The 21217-nt window shown below is 39.1% G+C and overlaps 1 protein-coding gene across 3 annotated transcripts in view; it reads left to right on the forward strand.

The window, feature by feature from the left end:
- The first annotated feature begins 713 nt into the window (after positions 1–713).
- LOC104633462 (tyrosine-protein phosphatase non-receptor type 20) overlaps positions 714–21217 on the forward strand; it is a 61985-nt gene continuing 41481 nt past the window's right edge. For all 3 annotated transcript variants that reach the window (XM_075758358.1, XM_075758359.1, XM_075758360.1), the window contains exons 1-12: positions 714–893; positions 1752–1878; positions 3668–3799; positions 7315–7399; positions 10614–10764; positions 12379–12450; positions 13103–13277; positions 14028–14178; positions 14275–14413; positions 15325–15477; positions 17701–17886; positions 18747–18903. In XM_075758358.1, the coding sequence (XP_075614473.1) occupies positions 735–893; positions 1752–1878; positions 3668–3799; positions 7315–7399; positions 10614–10764; positions 12379–12450; positions 13103–13277; positions 14028–14178; positions 14275–14413; positions 15325–15477; positions 17701–17886; positions 18747–18903 (1687 nt within the window). In that variant the 5' untranslated portion in view covers positions 714–734. The remainder of the gene's footprint in view (positions 894–1751; positions 1879–3667; positions 3800–7314; positions 7400–10613; positions 10765–12378; positions 12451–13102; positions 13278–14027; positions 14179–14274; positions 14414–15324; positions 15478–17700; positions 17887–18746; positions 18904–21217) is intronic.

The raw sequence follows: 21217 nt of genomic DNA on the forward strand, positions 1-21217 counted from the left end.
ATAATCACAGCATGATTGTAGTGCTGTGCACATTTATGTGCTTTTTCAAAGAATGAGATGCTGGAATAAAACTAAATAATTCTCCTTATTTCTGAGCAAATTCTACCAGCATCACTGGTAGTTGAAATTTTGCATTTCTTGCTTACCCAGAATATTTTCAAAGATTTGTAGCACATATTTTGCTTCATTTCTATATCCATGCCTTTGATTGCATGTTGTTGATTTGGAGAGCACAAACTTTTAGTAGATTTAACCTCCCTTTCATGTGTATACATGGTCTAAGTGAAAAGGCTCTACAAGCTAAATGACTCTAAAATTTTAAGTATCTGGTCTCTATGGCAACAGTTTTGGCTGGTATAACTCCTTACCTTTTTGAAGCTAATGCTGCCACATGTCTTACTTGCACGAATCTTTAAGATTCACAGTCTAATTAGCAAAGCTGTGGAGCAGACCGAGCTGTGAAGCCCCTATACAGGCTGATGACCCTCCTTGTAGATGCCAGTTCCCTCCAAGGCTCTCCTGGATCCCATTAGAGGCTCCATTTAGTGCTATTATGCTGCCTATCCAGAATTTTCCCAAAGTCTAAAGGAATTCAGTGCCCATTTCTCACCCAGGGTGAAAGGCTTACAGAAATTCCTGGTTCCAGTTTACACAGGATTTCAGACCACTGGGAGATGTCATTTAACAGTACCTCTATTTTGACTCAGTTCCTCCAGCTGAGTGACCAACTACACATGCTCTTGCTGACACTATGTGAAGATCTGCCACATAAAAGACTTTCTCCTGAATCAATCCTGGAAGCATGTGAGGCACATCAGAGGGAATATGCTTCCTTACCAGCAAAAGCCTACATAAAGAAAATGGTCCAGTTTGCTGTGGGAAGTGTCAGTGAGGTAGGTACTACTCTTATACTCTAATCATTTCCTTTTCTTTGGTGAGAGAGGTGAGCAGCAACATGGGATTCAGGTGAGCAATTGCCTGAAATGAATGCTTGTATGAATTAAGCAAGTGAGATTTGGTTCTAGACTTCCGAGCAGGAAATTGAGTGGGCATGTGTACAAGCAAATGAGGCAATGAAGCCATCTCTCACACCACTTTTACACTCCTGGGAAATTATACAAATCCAGCCTTTGCACTTACAGTATCTTCATTTCTTTGGTTAATACTGAAGCAATCATAACTCTTACAAAGACTTCATATTGGCCAAAGGAATGGACTTTACACAAGAGAAAAGATTTCCCCATTGCCACTCTGGTTTCAGACTTCCTTTGCATCATACTGAGAATTTCATTCATTGTCCTTGAGTGGAACTCAATATTTGCTGTGCAAGCAAGCCTGACCATGTGAAGTCTTTAATAAATGAGCACTTGAGTCTTTTTTCAAGATTCAAAATATCAACAAACATTTTATGTTGACAAGCTGAATGAAACTGGAAGAAAACACACCACAAATATTTTTTTCTGTTCTCAATCAGTATTCATTAACATTCTGAGATGGCCTTTCCCATTCCACTCTCTATTACTCTATTTATTTCCCACTGTAACAGAGGGTGCCCCCTCTTGAACACAGCTAGTGTGAGAGCATGAAGCCATCAAAACTCAATCCTGCTTTGTGTTAATCTGAGAAGATGAAGTTGCTTATACCAAGCAAATCAGCAGCCTCTGACAAGCAGAGGGCAAGGATCACTTCAGTATGAGAGTCTGAAGTCCACATATCATATGACATTGACTTGCAGTACTACTGTCTTCTAGGTAGAGCGGGTGGTCACTGAAGAGAGCACAGCCTCTCAGCTTAACAGAAGTCATGTGATAAGGAAAAGACTGCATGAGAAAATACCGGACACCTCGCCACTGTCTTCCCAGATGAATTTTCACCAAGGTAAAAAAAAAAGTTTTATAATCTAAACTGTCTAATAAGGATACATCCAGCCTTTTCTGAGTCTTCCTCAAGCTAGGTGAATTGTTTAATTTCATGCTGTAGTGATTACATGTAGTGTTGGTTAGAATATTTATTGCTTTACATATAAATTACTTCATAATGGAAAGACTCTGAGGCAAGTTGGCAAGATTTCTGTTCCTTATTTCCTCAAAGGACAGTAGTCTGAGGGCTGTGAAGCGGTGATAACAAATCAGCTTGCACAGATTTGACTCTTAAAACACTTTCCATAAATCCTGTGCATGTAAAAAAAAAGTACTTTCAAAACTGCATTTGTACTTTGTATACGCCAGTGTATTTTTGAAGAGTGGGATTCTCTGAAGGTATCCTGTTAAGGAATATATATTCGTCCTTCCTATTTGATTACCCATGCAAAGACTTGTGGTTTCTTTTTGATTTTAGTTCTGTTTTTCTATTCAAAAGATGTTTTATAAATGCACACATCGATTGCTGGATTGATTTCAAGACGCAAGGCCAAATCCTGCTCACTATATAAACAAACCAGCATATACTAATTTCACATTTCATTTGACTAAGACCAAGAATTTATTACCCCTCAGAGTAATTCTCTAACTGTAACTAAATGTGGACTCAGGTTCAGATAGTTCTTTTTTCTAGTCTCGATATTGTACTGTTCACTTCAACAGAAATCTCTGATTTTGAGGCAAGGATAAGGTTGGTCCAAGCCACGCAGGCTTTTTTTTTATATGCTCAACATTAGGCATACGAACAATCTAATTCCAATGCAGCAAATCACATATATGTTCCATTAACTTCAGCTAGAATTAAACACATGCTTAAATACCTGTGGAACATTTCTGTTAAGTATTATTAGTCATAGGAAAAGGAGATTCTTTTGAAAACATACAAACCATCCCTCAAATCATATCGGCTCACTCACTCATTCAGAAACTGAGCTTATAGATTCACACTTGCATAAGCTGGTGAAAACTCTGCTGCTGCCAAAAGGGATGTTCCCATCTTCAACCCCCTATTAGCCACAAATTCCTGCCATTTCCCTTCTATTGGTTCTAGTGATTAGGTATCTGGGGTGATCTCTGTGTTTTCTACGGATTCAGGTCATGTGGCTTACACTTGCTGAAGGACTTCAGTGAATCAGGATGTCAACTACATTGAGAACGTGTGAGCCACGCTTTTCAAGGCAGCATTCCATTTCTTTCTTTTTTTTTTTTTTTTAATTAAAAATCATCATCATCAGAGATTCTGGAAAAGAGACAATGCAGCCGAAGTAAACTTGGGGTGCAACAGAAATCTGTACTTCCTAATGACTTAGGATGACCCCTTAATGGAATTTCTGCAGCCAGCTCTGGTAGTAGATTGTGTCTGGGCACTGTCTGTCCTGCACACAGAAAGAATACTTTATAGCTAAAGTTTTTGGGCCTCAGAATATAAGGAAGGAGAACTTTGCAGGTTATCTGCACTTTGCCACCTTTCAGTTAAACATGTAGAATAGAACTAATATATTAGATTTGTTTTATTTGGAATGGTTGAGGAGAAATATGAGAACTGTTTTGGGTCAGAATAAAATTATGAAAGTAACAGAATGAACTTGCCAAGCTTTGCTTGGTCCTTAAGGAACTGAAATCAGGGTTAGAAGACAGACAGACATGGACTATATAAAAATTAGTTGAGCCAAATGTTATTTACATTATCATAAAGAGACAATGATTTATAATTTATATGATTCACCATATTGTCTTTCTCTTTCCAGACAAAGGGTCCAGAGTAATGAATTATAGTCGGTCAACAGAAGATTACAGACAACTCTCTGTGGACTACAGTGACTCTAATAGTATTTCTGAAAGTACGTCTTTGATACTGTCTAACCGAGGACATAGGAGAGGTAAGATTTTCCTGAAAGATTGTGTTTATGAATTATGTACTCATCTCTTTGTCCCCTGAAATGTGACACTACTCATGTATGGTCAGGTGATAGGTACTCCCATGCACTTGTAGTTGCGTGACTAGGGAGGTATATTTGTGCTACGCTGCAGAGAAGAAAGATCCTTTTATATTGGATTCCTTTTTATATGTGTCCTACTGTAAAGCTATATATTCCCTGGTTACTGTGCAGCACCATCACCTCTTTCTTGCTTTATGCCCCCTTTACCAGGTGAAGCTGTTCAGCAGATCATAGACAAAGCCTGACAGCATGTTTCTGGCATGTGGGGTCTTGAAGCAGATGAGAATGGTGGAGTTACCCCACAAATGCATATGAGGGGCAATGTCAAGATGGCAGCACTGAAATCAGTTGAATCTATGAATAATACCTAAGACTCAAATGGTGGGGATTAATATTTCTTCAAGCCCATTCAAAAACAAAGGGACTAATTCTGAAATCTAGAGGAAAAAACCAACCAAACAACAAACTGTTTCGTTTTTGTCCTAAAGCCATTGTGTATTTCCTGCTCAGCCTGTTGTTTTTGTTGTGCTAAATGCCAGATTGCAATGCTGCTCTTCTGATTTACTTTGGAGATACCAGAGTTGGAATTTTAGCTCCACTTTCAATCCTTTTATAGCAGGAACAGCATGAAAGAAACTGGGAGAGGATCCATTCAGTGAAGATACTCTGGTAGACACCAGTCAGGGTCCTTCCCAAGCCACTTAAATCACAGTGTAGGGGGATACTATCAAGCAAAGAAGGGAATTCAGCAGGAAGGGAAGTAGTACTGTGGATGTGTATCTTTACGTTTAAGTTGGAATCTGAACTAGGGACACCTAGACAGGACATTCACACTACCCAAGAGCAAAAAGTTCCTGTTGCCAACTGTCATCAGCATCTCCTAAAAAACCAAGCTTAGCATGCCAGGTCCCCATTTTCAGACTCCTGCCCATTTCTATTCTCCATTCCACAGTTACCTACCCTCCCATCTGCTTTCGAGCTTTTTTTCCATCCTGCCTGGGGCACTTCTGAGCTTCCAGACCCAGAGGTGGAAGTTTACTTCTCTACCTCAGAGTTTACTTCCTGCCTTTATGAGCCTCCATGAGAAATGAAGTACTAGGTCCTCCTGTGGCATGGATTCAGATGTGCTCTGTAAGCACGTGTGGGTTTTTTATCCCAGAAATTTCTTCCCTAAGGCAATAACTCTAGCATTCACTACATCAGTTATGATGCAACAAGGTATGCACACCAACTGGTTAGTTCATCGATGCCATAAATAACAGAAAATTGCTGAGTAGTCCTTGCTTTTTTCACTAGGGAGCATTAATTTGGGTTTATAATATCCAGCTGCTGATTGTCATGAAATTTGTAGGAACATATTACCCACAATCTTCCAAATTTGAAAGGTTTAAAATTTACTAGGCAAAAATAAAAGGCATAGAGCATGATCTCAAGGGACTAATTTCCCTAGGAAAGATGGCAAAAAAACTGGGTGCCCGCTGCATTATCAAAAAACTGCTAGGAGATAATTCATAGAGAGAAAGCAAAAAAATCCTGGGAAAGAAATGAAAACCCATGTAATAGCTTCTCAGCCCCAAGCCCTTAGCCCCAATGATGAGGAAGATGAGGTTACTCATATAACTGCTGTTGATACTCTCCTCCTGAAAGGCATTTTTCTGTAGCTCTAGAATTGCAATCAATATCAGCAGCAATAAAAACATGACTGCAGCTGCTCCCTGTGTGACGCATATGTGTCATTCACATACCTAGTGGCACACAGTGAAAGTAAACTCAGGAGTTTGTTTTGTAAGTCCTTTTAAAAAAAGAAATTGGTCATAAACTTGACAGAGGCTCATTCCAGTGCATTTGTTTGTGTTGCCATCTCCACTGAAACATTGGTAACTGTTCGCACCCAGGATTTTGTAAGAAAAACTAAAAATACAGGACAAAACACGGAATATGAGAGCTTGTTTGCTGCAGACATTCTTTCATGAGATGATGTATTAGAAAAATGCATTATTTTCTGTAAAGAAATATTACCATCTAGTAGAGCACCATTATCAAGGGAGATCAATATCTCTATCCAGACTGTAATTTAGAAGCTCATTTAACATATAATAAGTTAATCATCTACAGGATCAACTTCTTTGAGGGCCACATGTTACTTAAACATCAGGAACGTGTTGGATTTGTGATCAAAGCACAGCAATCTGGCCACTGAAACTAGCCAAATTGTCCCACTGCCATAACAGCTGAGACAGAAAAACTAAGGGAATTTTATATTCTTGTGAAAGTATATTTATACAATTATGTGAAACCTATAATGAAAGCAGAGAATTTTGCAAGGCTTTCTCATTAAAAAGCACGTAGTTTCAGGACATAGGACTGAACCTCAACTTTGGTAACTAGCCCTGAGTATTTGGCTTATGTCAAATCTCACATTTTGTCACTACCATCTGCAGCTTGAAAAAACATGTTTATCCATATTTTAGCAATGTGACTGTAGATTTTGTAGTTTTTAAAATTGCAACTGGTGATTGGTATACTAGAATTCAAAGTCATGTTTTCATGTTGGAATTCAGAGTGAGGTCTCAGAGTGTAGTTCATGCACGTTTTATACAGAGAAAAAGCTGACCTAAATGATTACTTCCACTTAGCTCATCTTATCATCTCTATCATTCTGCCAATGTAATAGTTTGATATGCAATTCCTTAAATAAGATCAATGAAATGATTCAAGTGAAGAAAAATTTAACATTCCCACCCTTCCCTAAAGGATTTAAAACATCTCTGCTGCTAGAAGAATTGTTCATGGAACTACGACTTGCATAACCCTTTCTGGTTCTACCTATAAATTTCAACTTTCATCTATTTGGACAAAGCACTGCCTATCCTTTCCATAGCAGCAGAGATGACTGAAGGTGAAAAATTATACAAATCTTATTTGCTAAAGACTCATAAACCATCCTATATTCCCACCAGATTTTTATGATGTAAAAACATTCATAATATATTTAATGTAGCAAATAACTGGTGGAATATTTACAAAGTTTTCATTTCAGTGATTTTATATCCTACTTTGATTAAGCCAGAGAAGTTTCATGGCTTTTTCCACCTAATTTTATGCCTGGAAATACAAGAACAAAGAATACTAGGGGTAATTTCTGAAGAGCAAAAGCTGTTTCAAAATTACTTCCATACATATGGAAATAACAGCCATTGTACCTACACAGTTATTTTCCAAATTACATTTGCATGAAGGGTTATGAAGAGGAAGTAACAATAACTAGAGAACTGGGAATACTGCTGGTGTAGTATTCACTTAGCCTTATCAACTAGCCATTTATCATGCCCAAACAAGGACACATGAGAGGAAGTAGCCAGTCTAAATTTCCTCCTTGTTGTAATTGTCCCAAGATCTGATGCTGAGTGCTGCTGCAATTGCTTCAATTGTGAAATTTCCTTTATTCATTTCAGGGAGAGTTCCACAGACACACAGGTCATGGGACCCCACCCTTAGTGGGTCGAGGACACAAAGTAGCTACAAGCTCTTCATAAACAGGTAATCAAAACTCATATTCCTAAAAGATGGAATCTGTTCTATTACCAAGTGAAGCAGACAACTACTGTGGCAATGTCATTATCAGAAAATGCCTGGATCACCATCTGAACCTGTTTTGATAACAGATACTGTTTACATAGACTTAAAGTACAGCTAGACTCGGTTTGGCTCCAAGTGAAACAGTCTAGTGAAATGCAGCTTGGGCCCTGAACAATCCATACAAAACAAGCACATTGAAGTTTTCCACCTTTACTCTTTACCGCTGTGTCCTGCCAGATGTCACTGGCCTCCCAGAACAGTTGTGCCTCGCATGTCTCCGTCAGAATCAGACAGGTAAGCAGCAACAGCTCGCTGTGACTGAAACAACTGGGAAGCAGCTCCACAGAGAGTGTGGAAGGGAAAAACCTCTTGGGAAGGTATGAATAGCCATTGCTTTCACTGGGAAGGCATTCTGCAGAGTCTGTATTTGTCTCCATTCAGATTTTGGATCTGGTCTTGCCTTGCTGTCACGTTAGCAGAGACCTGATGTGTTCTGGAGTGGTTATGACAGACCATGTATATGATCCATCATTTTCAGTGGATTATTTGCATTCCATCTCAGTTCTTAGGTTGATTTGTCTCACTTGTGTCAGCCACATCCAGCCCTGCACCGCCACTTTACTGAAGACTTATAGGTAACCCTGGGACACAAGCGGTAAAGACGTCTGCTCTCTCATGGGGATTAGCCTCATTTCAGCCAGGGCACATACAGCAACCCTGTAGACATACACAAGGAAAGCTGAGAATTGTACAACTGATACTAACTCCTTTTCAAAAGGCAGAGAAACACCACTGCTGCCAAACAAGAATTTTCTAGACTGGGTGTTAGCATAGTGAAGCTGTAATGGTGGCTGTTTCCAAATGAAGAGGAGATCCAAGTACTGTTAGCCTCTAGGCACCACAAAGACCAGAATCCCATATTTAAGCACCACGTAATCCTTACAGACATCCCATTTAAACTGAGTTCTTGACCCAGTTAAACAGGAGTTTCTTCTTTTAACCATGACATGAGTAATTCAGGCCCACAGGAAATGCTCCATTTACATCAACTCCCAATTAAACGTGTCCCAAGTAAACAGTTTGAACTTCCTGATAAATCAGCCACGATAATCTGAGCAATGTGAGATACTCCAGTACACCTCTAATCCTGCAACAAGAAAGAACTACAAGCAGGTTGCTGGATAGTGGCAGCTTTTGTGAAGAAACTAGTCTCTGTCTACCTGTCTAACTACACACACGTACACATGTATGTGTGTATACAGACATCTATATATGCATCACACAGCTGGTGATGATATCAGTAACAGAAGATTTATTTACTGAGTATTTTGGAGCAATTGCCATGCCTCTGACTACCAACCTGGGTATCATCTTGATATCCTTGTTCTAAAATCATGCTGCCAAGAAAATGTTCCCCTCCTCTGCTGAAAGATGAACTCTCTTCTCCAAATTTCCAGCAAGCTGATTCCCACAGAACTTCAGGGACTGTAAACCCCACTTTTGGTTGTAAGCATCTGTAATTGAATTGCTACCAAGGTCACCATCCTATTGTACCATGACAACAGTGGAATTGAACTAGTTAGTTTGGAAACCACCAATTTCCCATGTAGGAGGACAATGAACACAAAACTTAGTGATGGGTTTATTACCTATAAAGTTTACTAATATCATCATGTCGCTTTTGTAACCAGTTCAACTGATATAATTTACACCTCATAAAATTAAGCTTGTAAGTATATGCAGGGCTATGGCCTATATATAAAGCTGTCAAGTCTGGCATCTCTCACCTCACAGGACTACTAACAGGAAGTGTTTTCCACAAGGGAAGAACGTCTTCTTAATACAGCATCTTGGGTTTTGAGATAATAGTATTTCTACACCCACGAAAGTCACTTCAGGTCATATTTAGGCATATTTCTTAGTTAAATATTGATCTTTATGAGGTTGTGTTGATAGAAACAAAAATATCTAGATATCTTTATAGAGAGAGGAATACAAACTAGGATAGGATAGGACAGGACAGGACAAGACAGAACAGTTGGAAGAGACCTGCAATAATCATCTAGTCCAACTGCCTGACCACTTCAGGGCTGACCAAAAGTTAAAGCATGTTATTAAGGGCACTGGCCAAATGCCTCTTAAACACTGTCAGGCTTGTAGCATCAACCACCACTCTAGGAAGCCTGTTCCAGTGTTTGACCACCCTCTCGGTAAAGAAATGCTTCCTAATATCATGTCTGAACTCCTCTCAACTCAGCTTTGAACGATTCCCACTTATCCTGTCACTGGATACCAGGGAGAAGAGATCAGCAACTACTCCAGTACCTTTGTTAAAAATATTTTGCAACTCCCTGAACAGTTCTCTGAAGCAAGTCTGCAACATGCAAAAGAAAAGGATAAAACTTTGGGATAACAAAAAAGCTTCCATGTGACCTTGATATTTGTTAAAAATGTGATTAACAAAAATCCACCTCTACAAATCCTTTTCTTCTATACCACATAATCATTCTTTTCTCATTGATAAGATTGTATGTAATATTTTAAGTTTATTCTAAGCATACATGTGTCTGCTTGTGTGGAAACCGTCATTACTTTATGGGTTAAAAGTATAGTATAAAGACGGCTTTCTGATCTGAGATTTCACACATCTTTCTCTGAATTAAATTGCAAATTCCCTGAGTTCCCTAAGACATTAATTTATCCTAATGAATTAGTATTCAAATTAGTTCCATTCCTGGAAAATTCTGAATAATGTAGTAACAAATGTTATGGTTTCTGAAGCTTTTTTGCTTCAGAAAATAAGAAATGAGGAATTGACTTCATCCTATAGAATTTCTAGAAAGTGACAGGGTTGAACTCCCTGCCTGTTGGCTTCACCAGACTTAAACCAGCTAGATCTGGCTCACAAAATGAAAAAAAAAAAAAAAAAGACAAAAAAAAAGACAACTGTTATTGAATTAAAGCAGAGTTATATTTATTTATAAAGGGCATCAGTAATATTATCCCTGTGAAATTATTTTTCTTTTTTCTGTAAAGAAACATTTAACAACTTATAACTGACATTGCCCTGGATTTCATAATATTCTGCCAATGTACCTTAAGCTTCTTGTCCTCAAGTCTGTGTTGTTTTGATTGCATGCTATATATATTCCTCACGATGACATTTCCTTTGAAGGTCAGTCAGTGCTGTAGAAGAAATCCCTGGTGGAACTCAGAAGAACAGCAGACAGAACCTGCTAAGTTTAGGTTCCACCTTCTCTGTGTCTACAAAGGACTACACAGTGGCTGCTGCATCACAAAAATGTTTGTTCCACAGGAAGGAAAAGGTGACTAATGAAAAACATATAAGCTGATTTCAAAATGTAAATATCACTAAAGAGAAACCTCTCATCCAGTTGTCATTCACCAGTGACGTGCATATTAGCAACTGAGACATCTAATTAGATCAGTATTCTAAACTGACAGACTCCAAATTAGGCATGATCCAGTTGTGATAACTCAGAACTGAAGTCAGTGAAAGCTCTTGTCCATAAAGACTAAGCAAAAGCTTATAATCAAACCCCCTCTGACCTACATGTGTGATTTCTGCAAGCATCAAACACCATATGGACTGTTTTCATCAACCACTTTGACAGGAGCTTCAGAACAGCAAAAATATTTACAGAGACACTGAACCCAAACACTTGAGGGTCAATGGTGCTCAAAGGACTTAAAATTTTTTTACAGTGTATGCCTGGACAGAAAGCCTAGGCTAGCAGTGAGTGTGCCAAACCAATAGCTCACCTAAGGGTCTATTCCTAGTTGCTGATTTGTTATAGGACTCTGTTAAATGGGAAGGATCATGTTTCTTTGGCAGTTGGATCACAAAAATCTAGGAATAACTGAATCACAGAAAACTCCATGATGCTGCTGCCCATGGAGCTTTCTGTTGTGGAAGTAAAAGGGACAAGTTTCAGGCTTGTGAGTCCTTTCCCCTGTTCCCAGTTCACAAGCTCAAGACTGACCAGTTGCAGAACTTTGATCAAGAGTTTCAGTTAGATACTTTGGAAAATTATCTTTTTATATATAAACTTAATTTTAAATTTTGTTAATATGACTTTTGCTGGGATAATAATTGAGTTCTTCAGAAGGAGTCCAACAACTGTTACAACAAAGTGCTAGTCCCTCTTTATATGTGATACAAAACTGCATTGTCTGTTGGCAGGACAATAGTAGTATTATGAAACAAACCATAAATTTTCTCAAAAAAATACCTAAATGAGTCAAGGTACTAAGTCATGGATAATGGTTGGAAGGATCCATGTCTTACAACTTGCAGACATGTAGTTATTTCTATCTGCTTCAAGGATCTAAAAGCATAGATGAATCTGAAAAAAAAAAATATGCAAAATTCCTTGAGGTAGATAGTTAGCAAGGAAAAGAAACATCTTATGCTATTAAAGTTTGTTGAAGTTAAAGCAACAGAATGCAATGTCTGCTAATAAGAAATATCTGTCAACCTTCATTACAGGGAAGAAAGCAGCTCAGCATTTTAGTCTGGTTCCCTATGGAAGCTAGGCAGACAGTGGTGTGTATGTATGTGTGTACATGTCTGTGACTGTCCTCATAGTAACTTGGGAATCAAATAGAAAAAGGTCTCAGAAGAAATTAAGTTTCTGTGTCATGAAAATAGGTGCCTTGCAAAGGAAATGGATCTTGGTTAAGTGCCTTTGCAGAAGAAAAGGCTTCAGTGTGAGCTTACCTCTAATTAGACCCCAAAGAGCCCACACAGGAGAGACCTCAGAGAGAAGTCTTCAGTCAGCCTTTGCACCTTATTAGACACTGAAGTCAATTAGCTACAGCATGCAGATCAACAGAAATCGGTTTCATTGGTACTGGTGTTTGGAATCTTTGTTACATTAAGGAGACATTTCTTAAATTTCTGAATTGCCTCCTTACAGTTTTCAGGTCCAGAATTTATTATTTTGTCTAGTGAACCACCAGTGACCTTACAGCTGCCTGGATCAATTGTGGTAAGTATGAACATTAAGAATTTATAACTAATCAAGTTACCTTTTAGTTGGGGCTCTTTGTAAATTGCATCTGAGTCCCAACCCAGTATTCTTGTCGTGTCATCCTCCCAAATCAAGTTAGGGGTCCTGCAGAGGTATTGAGACTTGAAAAGGGGTCATTTAATTCTCAGTGCTATATAGTTATTTCTGTTGGTGTGGAAATAGCTTAATTTATCCTTCTTAGCTAAGAATGCTCACTTTAGCACAAGACTTTTGAGACAAAGATTATACAGAAAATACGCAATGTGACATCTAGTGCCAATGTATTCGACTCCTCCAGTTAAGGTAAAAGGCTGACAGCATACAGCAGTAAAAATGAGGGCAAATAAAATTTGGAATTACCCTCAAATCTAGAATAACCCTGGTGATTGTAGAGTCTGAGTATGCTCAGGTGTTCTGTTGGGATTCCCTGTTTGTTTTTTTTTTAAATGAAAATGTTTGGGGTATTAATTTATGAGAATTATGAGAGAGGCAGGGAATAGCATAGTGTTGTGACCAGTTCCATCAGATTATGCAGAGACAGGAGACTAGGGGGCCTCAGTAATAAAATGCTGTGGAACTTGCATTGCTTGTACTTGGCACTCATTCTTCATTCTTTGTTACATGTTCTTAGACTAAAAAAGGGAAGTCCTATTTGTCCCAAAGGGATCTCAATGTGATTCTACTCAATGGGCAGTGCCTTGAGGTGCAATGTGACATCAAGTCCAAGGCAAGAGATGTTTTCAACACTGTGGTGGCATATGCAAACTTGGTGGAACATTTCTACTTTGGCTTGGCTTACCTGAAAGGTAACGAGACACAGCTAACTGCAGTAACAGTTCTCTCCCTCAGTGCCTCTGTAGTTATTTTATTAATGAATTCCAGTAAGATACTTTAAGATCCTCAGATAAAAGCAGATCCAAAGCTTAAGCAAAAGGTATATTGGTTTAAACTGTACTGCATTGATGTAAAGCATGTCTACCCTAGGACCGTGCATCAGCACAGCCATACTGTTACTGGCTGATATTCCCATGCAGAAAAGGCTATGCCCCAGCCTTGCACTGGAATAATACTGAGCCATGGAGCTCCAGCAGAAACTCCAGGAAGCACTGTACTGAGGAAGGCTGACTGTCTTTGTTCCTAGATATAAGTACAGGCGCAGCTATTTCATCTACAAAACCCACATCTCCCTAGCCCATTTCTGATGGCAAGCATGGCTGAGGCGGTAGGAAGAAGCATACCTTGTGTCTAGGGCATGAGGATTACAATGGGGTGCAGAACCTGAATGGTGAGCAGAATGCAAGCCACATCAATTGAGTGATTCCATAGATACCACACCAATCCAGCATCTAACAATTGCAATCCTAAATTACACAGTTATCCTAACTTCTCTATCAAAGCAGCAATCAGTTAAGCCATGACACAGAGCAGTAAATTTCAACTGACATCTGTGATCCATTTTATTTTTTTATTGCTAGTGATGCACTGAATGAAGAGAAGAACTTTGAGCTACTGAAGTATCTCCAGACTTATTACAGAACCCAAAATTCTCATTTCAGGTAAAGAATTCTTCTTTTTGGATGAGGAGACCAAACTCTACAAAGTGGCCCCAGATGGCTGGAATGACCAACCCAAGAAGAAAACCTCCATCATTAATTTCACACTCTTTCTAAGAATAAAATTCTTTGTCAATCACTTTAATGTTATCCAGTAAGTGCATGGTTCTGCTGACTGTAGGAAAAACAGTAGCATTCAGGGTGACTGCTCAAGGCTCCTCCTGTGTTCCTAAACCCTTTTGTGTTCCAGGCATGGCTTGACAAGGCATCAGTTTTACCTGCAGCTTCGTAAAGATATTTTGGAGGAGCGATTATATTGCAATGATGAGACTGCCCTGAAACTCGGCGCTTTGGCTTTACAGGCAGAGCTTGGCAATTATGCTTCCGAGGTGTGGATAAATACAATATTTCTCAGAGGTCTCTCTCAACAGCTTTTGCAGCTTTTGTTTGTCACATAGAGTTTAAAGAAAAAATATGAATAGCACATAATTTCAGCTAAGTCCTTCAGTAATCACTTTTCAGATTTAATTAAAAAAAAGCAAAATTTGCTTGATTAAGGAGCAGTAATGAGCCAGACGAATTTGGCAAGAAATATGGCAGAATGATGAAAGACTCTTGGTCCTTCATAATTGATAACATAGCCCAGAAACTCCAGAAAATCTGTAGAAAATTTCCAACATAGGCACAACTTGAATGTGCAGAAGGGCTTAAAGACATTAGAAAATGTGGAAGAGAAAAATAAATAAGCACTCCAGAATTCACAGCTATTTCATGTGTAGGCTCAGATCCACAAGCTGCAAAGACAGGAAGGTCACTGATGGTATATCTGAACTAGTTATCCTAGTTTTGAAGTGTACAGAAAATACCCATTTATATTCTCTGCCATATCTTCAGTTACATAAATCAGCGTAGCTCTACCAATTGAACTCTGAGTGGTCTGATCCATCTGGTCAGCTCTATGCTGGCATTGAGTCCCCCACTGTAGGTTGTACTGATGCAGCTGTAGCTGTCAGCTCTAAGTGCAAGACTGCAGGCATGCCTGTAGGCCCAGCTCCTTCCTCCCCTCTGCAGAGACAAGTAGCATATGCTTTGAAGCACCTGGCTGAGCACAGGTGCAAGAGGCACATTTGGCTGTTGGGACACTAGCTGCTGTTCCCCAACTTCTTTTAGGAAATGGCAACAGGATGACTTCAGCATATGGGTCACCCTGAAAATGGGAATGCACCAAATAAGAAAAGTCAAGAAAGAACAAAAGCCTCGTCTCTCTTTTTTTTTTTCTTTTCACTTTTTTCTCCCAAAGATGCATGGAAAGAGCTATTTTCGTGTTGAAGACTACATTCCAGCAAGCCGAATAGAGAAAATGACCCTTGTATATGTACAACGAGAGCTTGCTAAATTACATCGTATGAATCGTTCCCTATTTGAGGATGAAGCTGAACTAGAATTTTTAAAGGTAACTTGCCATACCTCAAACATTATTTATTTATTTTGAGATGGAAAGCCCTTCTCTATTTACTGTTGTCTATTATTTCCTTCTTGCCTGAAACAGTGGATTTTAGATACAGCCAAAAATTTCAATAACTAACAAAAACCTCAGAATTTCATTCTGCTGTAGATACTGTCACTCGAAATAACTTACATCATATTTACATGGTAGGTTTCCTTTCATTGATAACTTATAAAGGGTTAGTGCCCATTTCAGGGTATTTTCAACATCCTAAGGGTTGATGCAAAATTTTCAGCATGTTGCCAACATGTCTAGGTTCCAGATGATTATAAATACACCTACTGAATAGATTAGAGATGATTATAAAACATGGCAATAAGCACTTTCTTGACTTCTGAAACTACAGCAGCTGTTCAGCCACTTTCTAAACACATAGTGATTATTTGTTTAAAAATATCTGTGAACCCTGGAAATGAGGAAGGAGTTATCTGAAGTTTTTTCTCACATGACTATTTCTCTAGGGCTCTAGAGTGTCACAATGATGTGGGATTTAATTATTTTCCCCCTAATTTCTCCTTCTCCCCCAAACTTGTCTGCTTTCCATCAAATGAAAAATATCAGGGATTAGATAATGGATAAATATCAGTAGCCACTTTGCTGCAGTGCCACATGCTTTTATTTATAGCACCATTTTAGTTCAGTTGCTGTTTAATTATGTTAGTTCCTCATCTAACACTGTCAGCGGTATTGAAGAAATAGATTGAAGCTTAGCCTTAATGACAGTCCCATCATGCATGGCAAATCCATTGAAGAAAAGCAGCTTTGTTGGTATCTGTTTCAGTGAGTAAGTCTGTAGAAGGAGCCAACACATCATACAAAGTGAGAAAGATAGACCACATGGCAAGAACATGCAAATTCCAAATATGAAAGGGATTAAAAATTAAAACCCAGATTCAGCTAGTGATTATAGATGCCCTAGTTTTCAGGACCTGAATATTTGTGCTCTGGATACTTTCTGAAAAACAGATCTTCTTAAAGTGTTTTATTTTGGTCACTGAAAATCTCTATTCACAGTTGAAAAGTCATTTGGGGATTCTACATTAACTTCCTGGGGGGGGGGGGGGGGGGGGGGGGAGGTTTTAGACTAAACTCATATTGATCTGCAGATCACAAAAGAGGACAGAAAACCCTTCTCATATTCCATAGTTCTGTAAAGGTTCTGAGTCCCATTTTAACATTTTATGGCCAAGTGCAGGAGGTAGAAAGACAAGCAACAACACCCAGAACCTCTGAGTGAGTTCAGAGTATCCTCTGCACAGTTAGAAGGCAGAGGCAGAAGCCTTGAAGTCCTGCTTAACTTTTCACCCAGCAATGAGCACTGTGCAAGAAAGAAGAAACACTGAACATCTGTTCCTGTGAAGTCTGGCACTGAAGGGAATTCTGGGACAGGAAAGTTCCCTCCAAAGTAACCAGTATATTTAGGTGAGATACTTTGAGGTACAATTTAGCAAACCCTTTAACTCAAGATTCTTGGCAATGGAAATTTATAATGTCTGATTTTAAAAGATGATAGCCATGAAGGAATGGGCATATGTACCTGAGTGAGTTCATTGCAGGCTGGGAGCTGTGATGTCACTGCAGTTAAGATTTCCAGCTGGTCATCACTGTTGTAGAAGGGAAGCCACACAAGCAGTGTCAGAGTAGCCCTGGCACCAAAGTATTAGCAGTTTTACTAAAATCATTGTATTTGCTGTACCTCGTGGTTTCTGGGTTTGCTCAGGGAAACGATGACACATAAAGCAAATGGAAAGAAACAAGGTTTAACAGTAGCCAAGCTGCATTAATTCTGCATAGATTTCTATTCAGAAATGCACACAAGTGCCAAGAAGTAGTAATGCTGAGTACCTCAGTGCTACTGCCATGTTTAGATTATTGTGCAGGAAGCTACATAATCCTCCTACCTCTTCAAATGAGGTGTGTGGGAAAGTGTTAATTCCATTTTACACATGGAAAACAAATGCATGTAATGGCTCTGACATACCAAAGTAAAGTGATGATTCTGTGAGGGAGTAGATATGGAAATTTGGTAAGGGTTTTCAAAGATTTCTTGACAGAGTGAAAGAATATTCAGTAAAGACACTCAAAAACATTTCCTCTCTCATCTACCTACCTTTTCTTCCCATCCCTCTTTTTGAATAATGTATGGTAAATGCACTTTTTCTCTACAAGGTGACTCAGCAGCTTCCTGAATATGGAGTGTTATTCTACCGTGTGTCCCAAGAGAAGAAAGGAGCAGGGGGGGACATCATCTTGGGCATCTGTGCCAAAGGCATCATCGTGTATGAGGTCAAAAATCACACAAGAATTGCCAGTTTAAGATTCCAGTGGCGTGAAACAGAAAGAATTTCAGCTCATGTGAGTTGGAACCAAGTGAATCTCTTCTTCACTCTACTACTTTACTCCCCTTCTGTCTGTCGCTGTGATGAATATATTGCATTCAGAGCCAGAATTAGACTTATTCTGTACAGGCAAGTCCTTTTTGAAAACAGTCTAAAATCAAGTCTGGATCTGGATACCCAGATATCCAGTTCTTAGTGAGGTTGAGTTCTGGAGGGTTTTTTTTGCCAAGGTTGGAGTCAAGTTACTATAAAACTAAACAATCTAGTGTTGACTATTACAGAGACTATGTCAAACCTCCTTATGGCATATTCCGTATTCATTCCTGTCTTGTCTTACCTTCTCTCTCTCTTTTCGTTTTCCTACCTACATCAGGTCATGGGATCATGTCTCCCTCTTTCCAAATTTCATTATCCTCATCTCTTAGTATATTAATGTCTGTCAACAATCCGGTATTGGTGACATGATTGTGACCCCTTCTAAATGGTATTCTGCCATCAAAAGTATATCAATCTACCATCATACAGTGTAGGTGTCAACTGGTACCACCCATTTCCCAGCCTGTTTACTCTCCCAAAATGGCCCTTCTGCCTCTTGAAGATATTTTCCTTTTCGCATGAAATTGTTTTAATAATTTTAACATGTGTAGGGCCAAATTTGCCAGTTCTATCAACCTGCTCTCAACGCAGTCAATGTCCAAAGGCTCTTGACTCTTGGCATAGGGCATTTATGATCCCAATGGCAGACACCTCACCCAAAAGGCATGCAGCCAGGCATAAATACAACCAGACAAACCAACAAGATTATAGAAATGATCTTTCAGTGCCTCAGTGTAATGACTGGTATATGAAACAATCTGTGGGTTTTTTTCACTTTAGAGAAAAAAATTCATGATTGAAAGCAGCTTCAGTGGCAAGAAACACACCTTCATTACTGATACAGCAAAGACATGTAAATATCTACTGGACCTCTGCTCTGCCCAGCACAAATTCAATGCACAGATGAATTCTAGGCAACTTCGGCAAACTTCATCAGGTGAGGTATAAATGCACTTTCATTATTCAGGCCACAGGACAAGGTTAGGTTTTAAAAACCGTGCATTCAGTGAAGCTGAGAATCAGAACCTGGCACATAAGTTTCACTGTGCTTCAGTTTCTCATTTGCAGACTAGAAAATAATGTCTCCTGCTTCACTGAAAGTTAGAGGTGTGTAAGTCTAATTTAGCATGTACATGTGAGTGGGCAGATACAGGGGATGGAGGGGGGTTCTCCGATGATAATAGCTATATAGCTAAACTCAGATTTAAAAAAAAAAAAGCATGATTACACTTCCCTTCAGGAAATCTGCTGAGAATTCTGAAGAAACGTATAAGACTTACCCCAAATGTAACCTGAGAAATGTTCCACACAAAGAATAACTATAGTAGTGCCCAGATATGCTGGAGCTGAATTTAATTAACTGGTTATCTTTGCATAAGACAGGGGTTCAACCATACGGTTCAGTCCCAGGACAAAACCACTAAACCAAAGGTACATCAGTCATACCCATCCAACTAATGTAGCTGGTAGCTGCTCTTATCTTCGATTTTGGCTTGTCTGTGGAAGATATGACTAATACCTCCTTAGACTTCAGATTTTCCATAGCTTCTAAGACAAAGTTCTGCTCAACCCAGGGCAGTTACATAGCACTTCTCACCCATGGTTCTGAGCATGCTCTGGAAAGATGGGTGAGGATCATTATGGGGAAACTGAGGCACATAAGAAATAACAGCCTGAGCTGACAACTGTTATCACTCTTGACTTTGGTGGAGAAACATCACTAGCTCATTCGTTGCCTTGAACAGAATCATGATCATTTACAAGCACTGAGTATTTGACCAAATGAATCATAGCAGGAGAATCAAGTGTCACGCCTTATCTGCTGGGATACTCCTCTAGTAAAACTGTAAAAGTTTTATAACAAATTATATCATGGGATATAACAGGATGATTGATATATTGCTTCTTTCCCACTAAACTGATTTCATGAAAAGTGAAACTCCACCTGCACAAATTTGTTACTGTGTAAAAAGGCACTAGGATGACCTTTAGGTTCAAGGCACCTTTTGTTGCTTGGGCTCCTGTAGCTTCAAACATAACTTAGTCAGACTATGATTTGTAGTACACAAATGAGTGCTAATAGTGAATCTTAAAGTTTCCTGTGTCACATTTGCTAGCGGTAATATATCTTAATAAAAATTACTACATTCCATACATAAAAGAACAAAAAGATTGAGAGCTAAGAAAATTATAACCCAGTCCTGATTACAAGTGCTCCAAATCACTGAAACAAACCAGACTTACACAAGCCATGTGACAGCAGGTTCTGAGGTTCGGTGTGTGCTTGTTGTCCCAAAAAAAAGGCTTTGTGAAGGCAATGACAGGCAGTAGTTCAAAATGCTGCTTTTGCCACCGCAGTGAGGCTGTAAGAGATTATATGGCTCTTTCTGCATGAGGGAATCTCTTGCTTCTGCTGTGCTGTTCAGATGTATAAGTCACAATATCTTCAAAACTTGCTAGCAACCCCCTATTTAAAATCACCATGGCAACTCTCAGACTGTGCTAATACTGTGGACAGTTAAGCCTTAACAAATGCCCCTGATCAAAGTCATTGAGGAAAGAGGGAGCCTAGGTTTAATGCTGCAGAGTAGTGCTCTAGAAAGTTGCATTCAGGCTAATATTTATTAGGAAAACATGCAGCAAGTCAGCTGTCACATACAAGCAGAATTAAAGCCCGTATTTGTGCTAGCCTGTACCAAGCACGGTTCTTGTTTTACTTTCCGGTGTGTCTCCAATTGCCTGCTGTCCCTCCCTCCTTCAAATCCCCTCTCCATCCCACCAGCTGAGAACCTAAATAAATAAACAGTGCCTTCTCCAGCACTATCTTCTTTCAGGGAAATAAAAATCTTTTGAGAGGATAGATTCGTATATAGCAGAGCCCAGATGTCATTAAGCAAGTAGCAGATTTCACACAGAGGTGGAAAATCGGATAGCAAGCATTGCCACCAAGATGGTCCCCTACTCAACTTCATTAGTGCAAATCACTCAGAGCAAAGAGCCAACTCCTTAGCCCCTCTCTGAACTTAAGAGAGCCTGTGTTAGTAGAGCTCCTGTCTTTTCAGATATAGGTATATTGGAGTGGTGGGCCTGTGAAGGATTAGAGGCTACCAACTTGGCTAATTCAGTCTCTGACACAGATATTTCTCATACACCAAAAATTTACAAAATATACTTTACAGAGATATTCAGGTTTGAATTATACAAGGCTGTAGATTTAATCTTTGTGGAAAGTGAATTTGCAGTATAATTCA

The sequence above is a fragment of the Balearica regulorum genome, chromosome 7 (genome assembly GCF_011004875.1).
Source record: "Balearica regulorum gibbericeps isolate bBalReg1 chromosome 7, bBalReg1.pri, whole genome shotgun sequence".
Lineage (NCBI taxonomy): Eukaryota > Metazoa > Chordata > Aves > Gruiformes > Gruidae > Balearica > Balearica regulorum.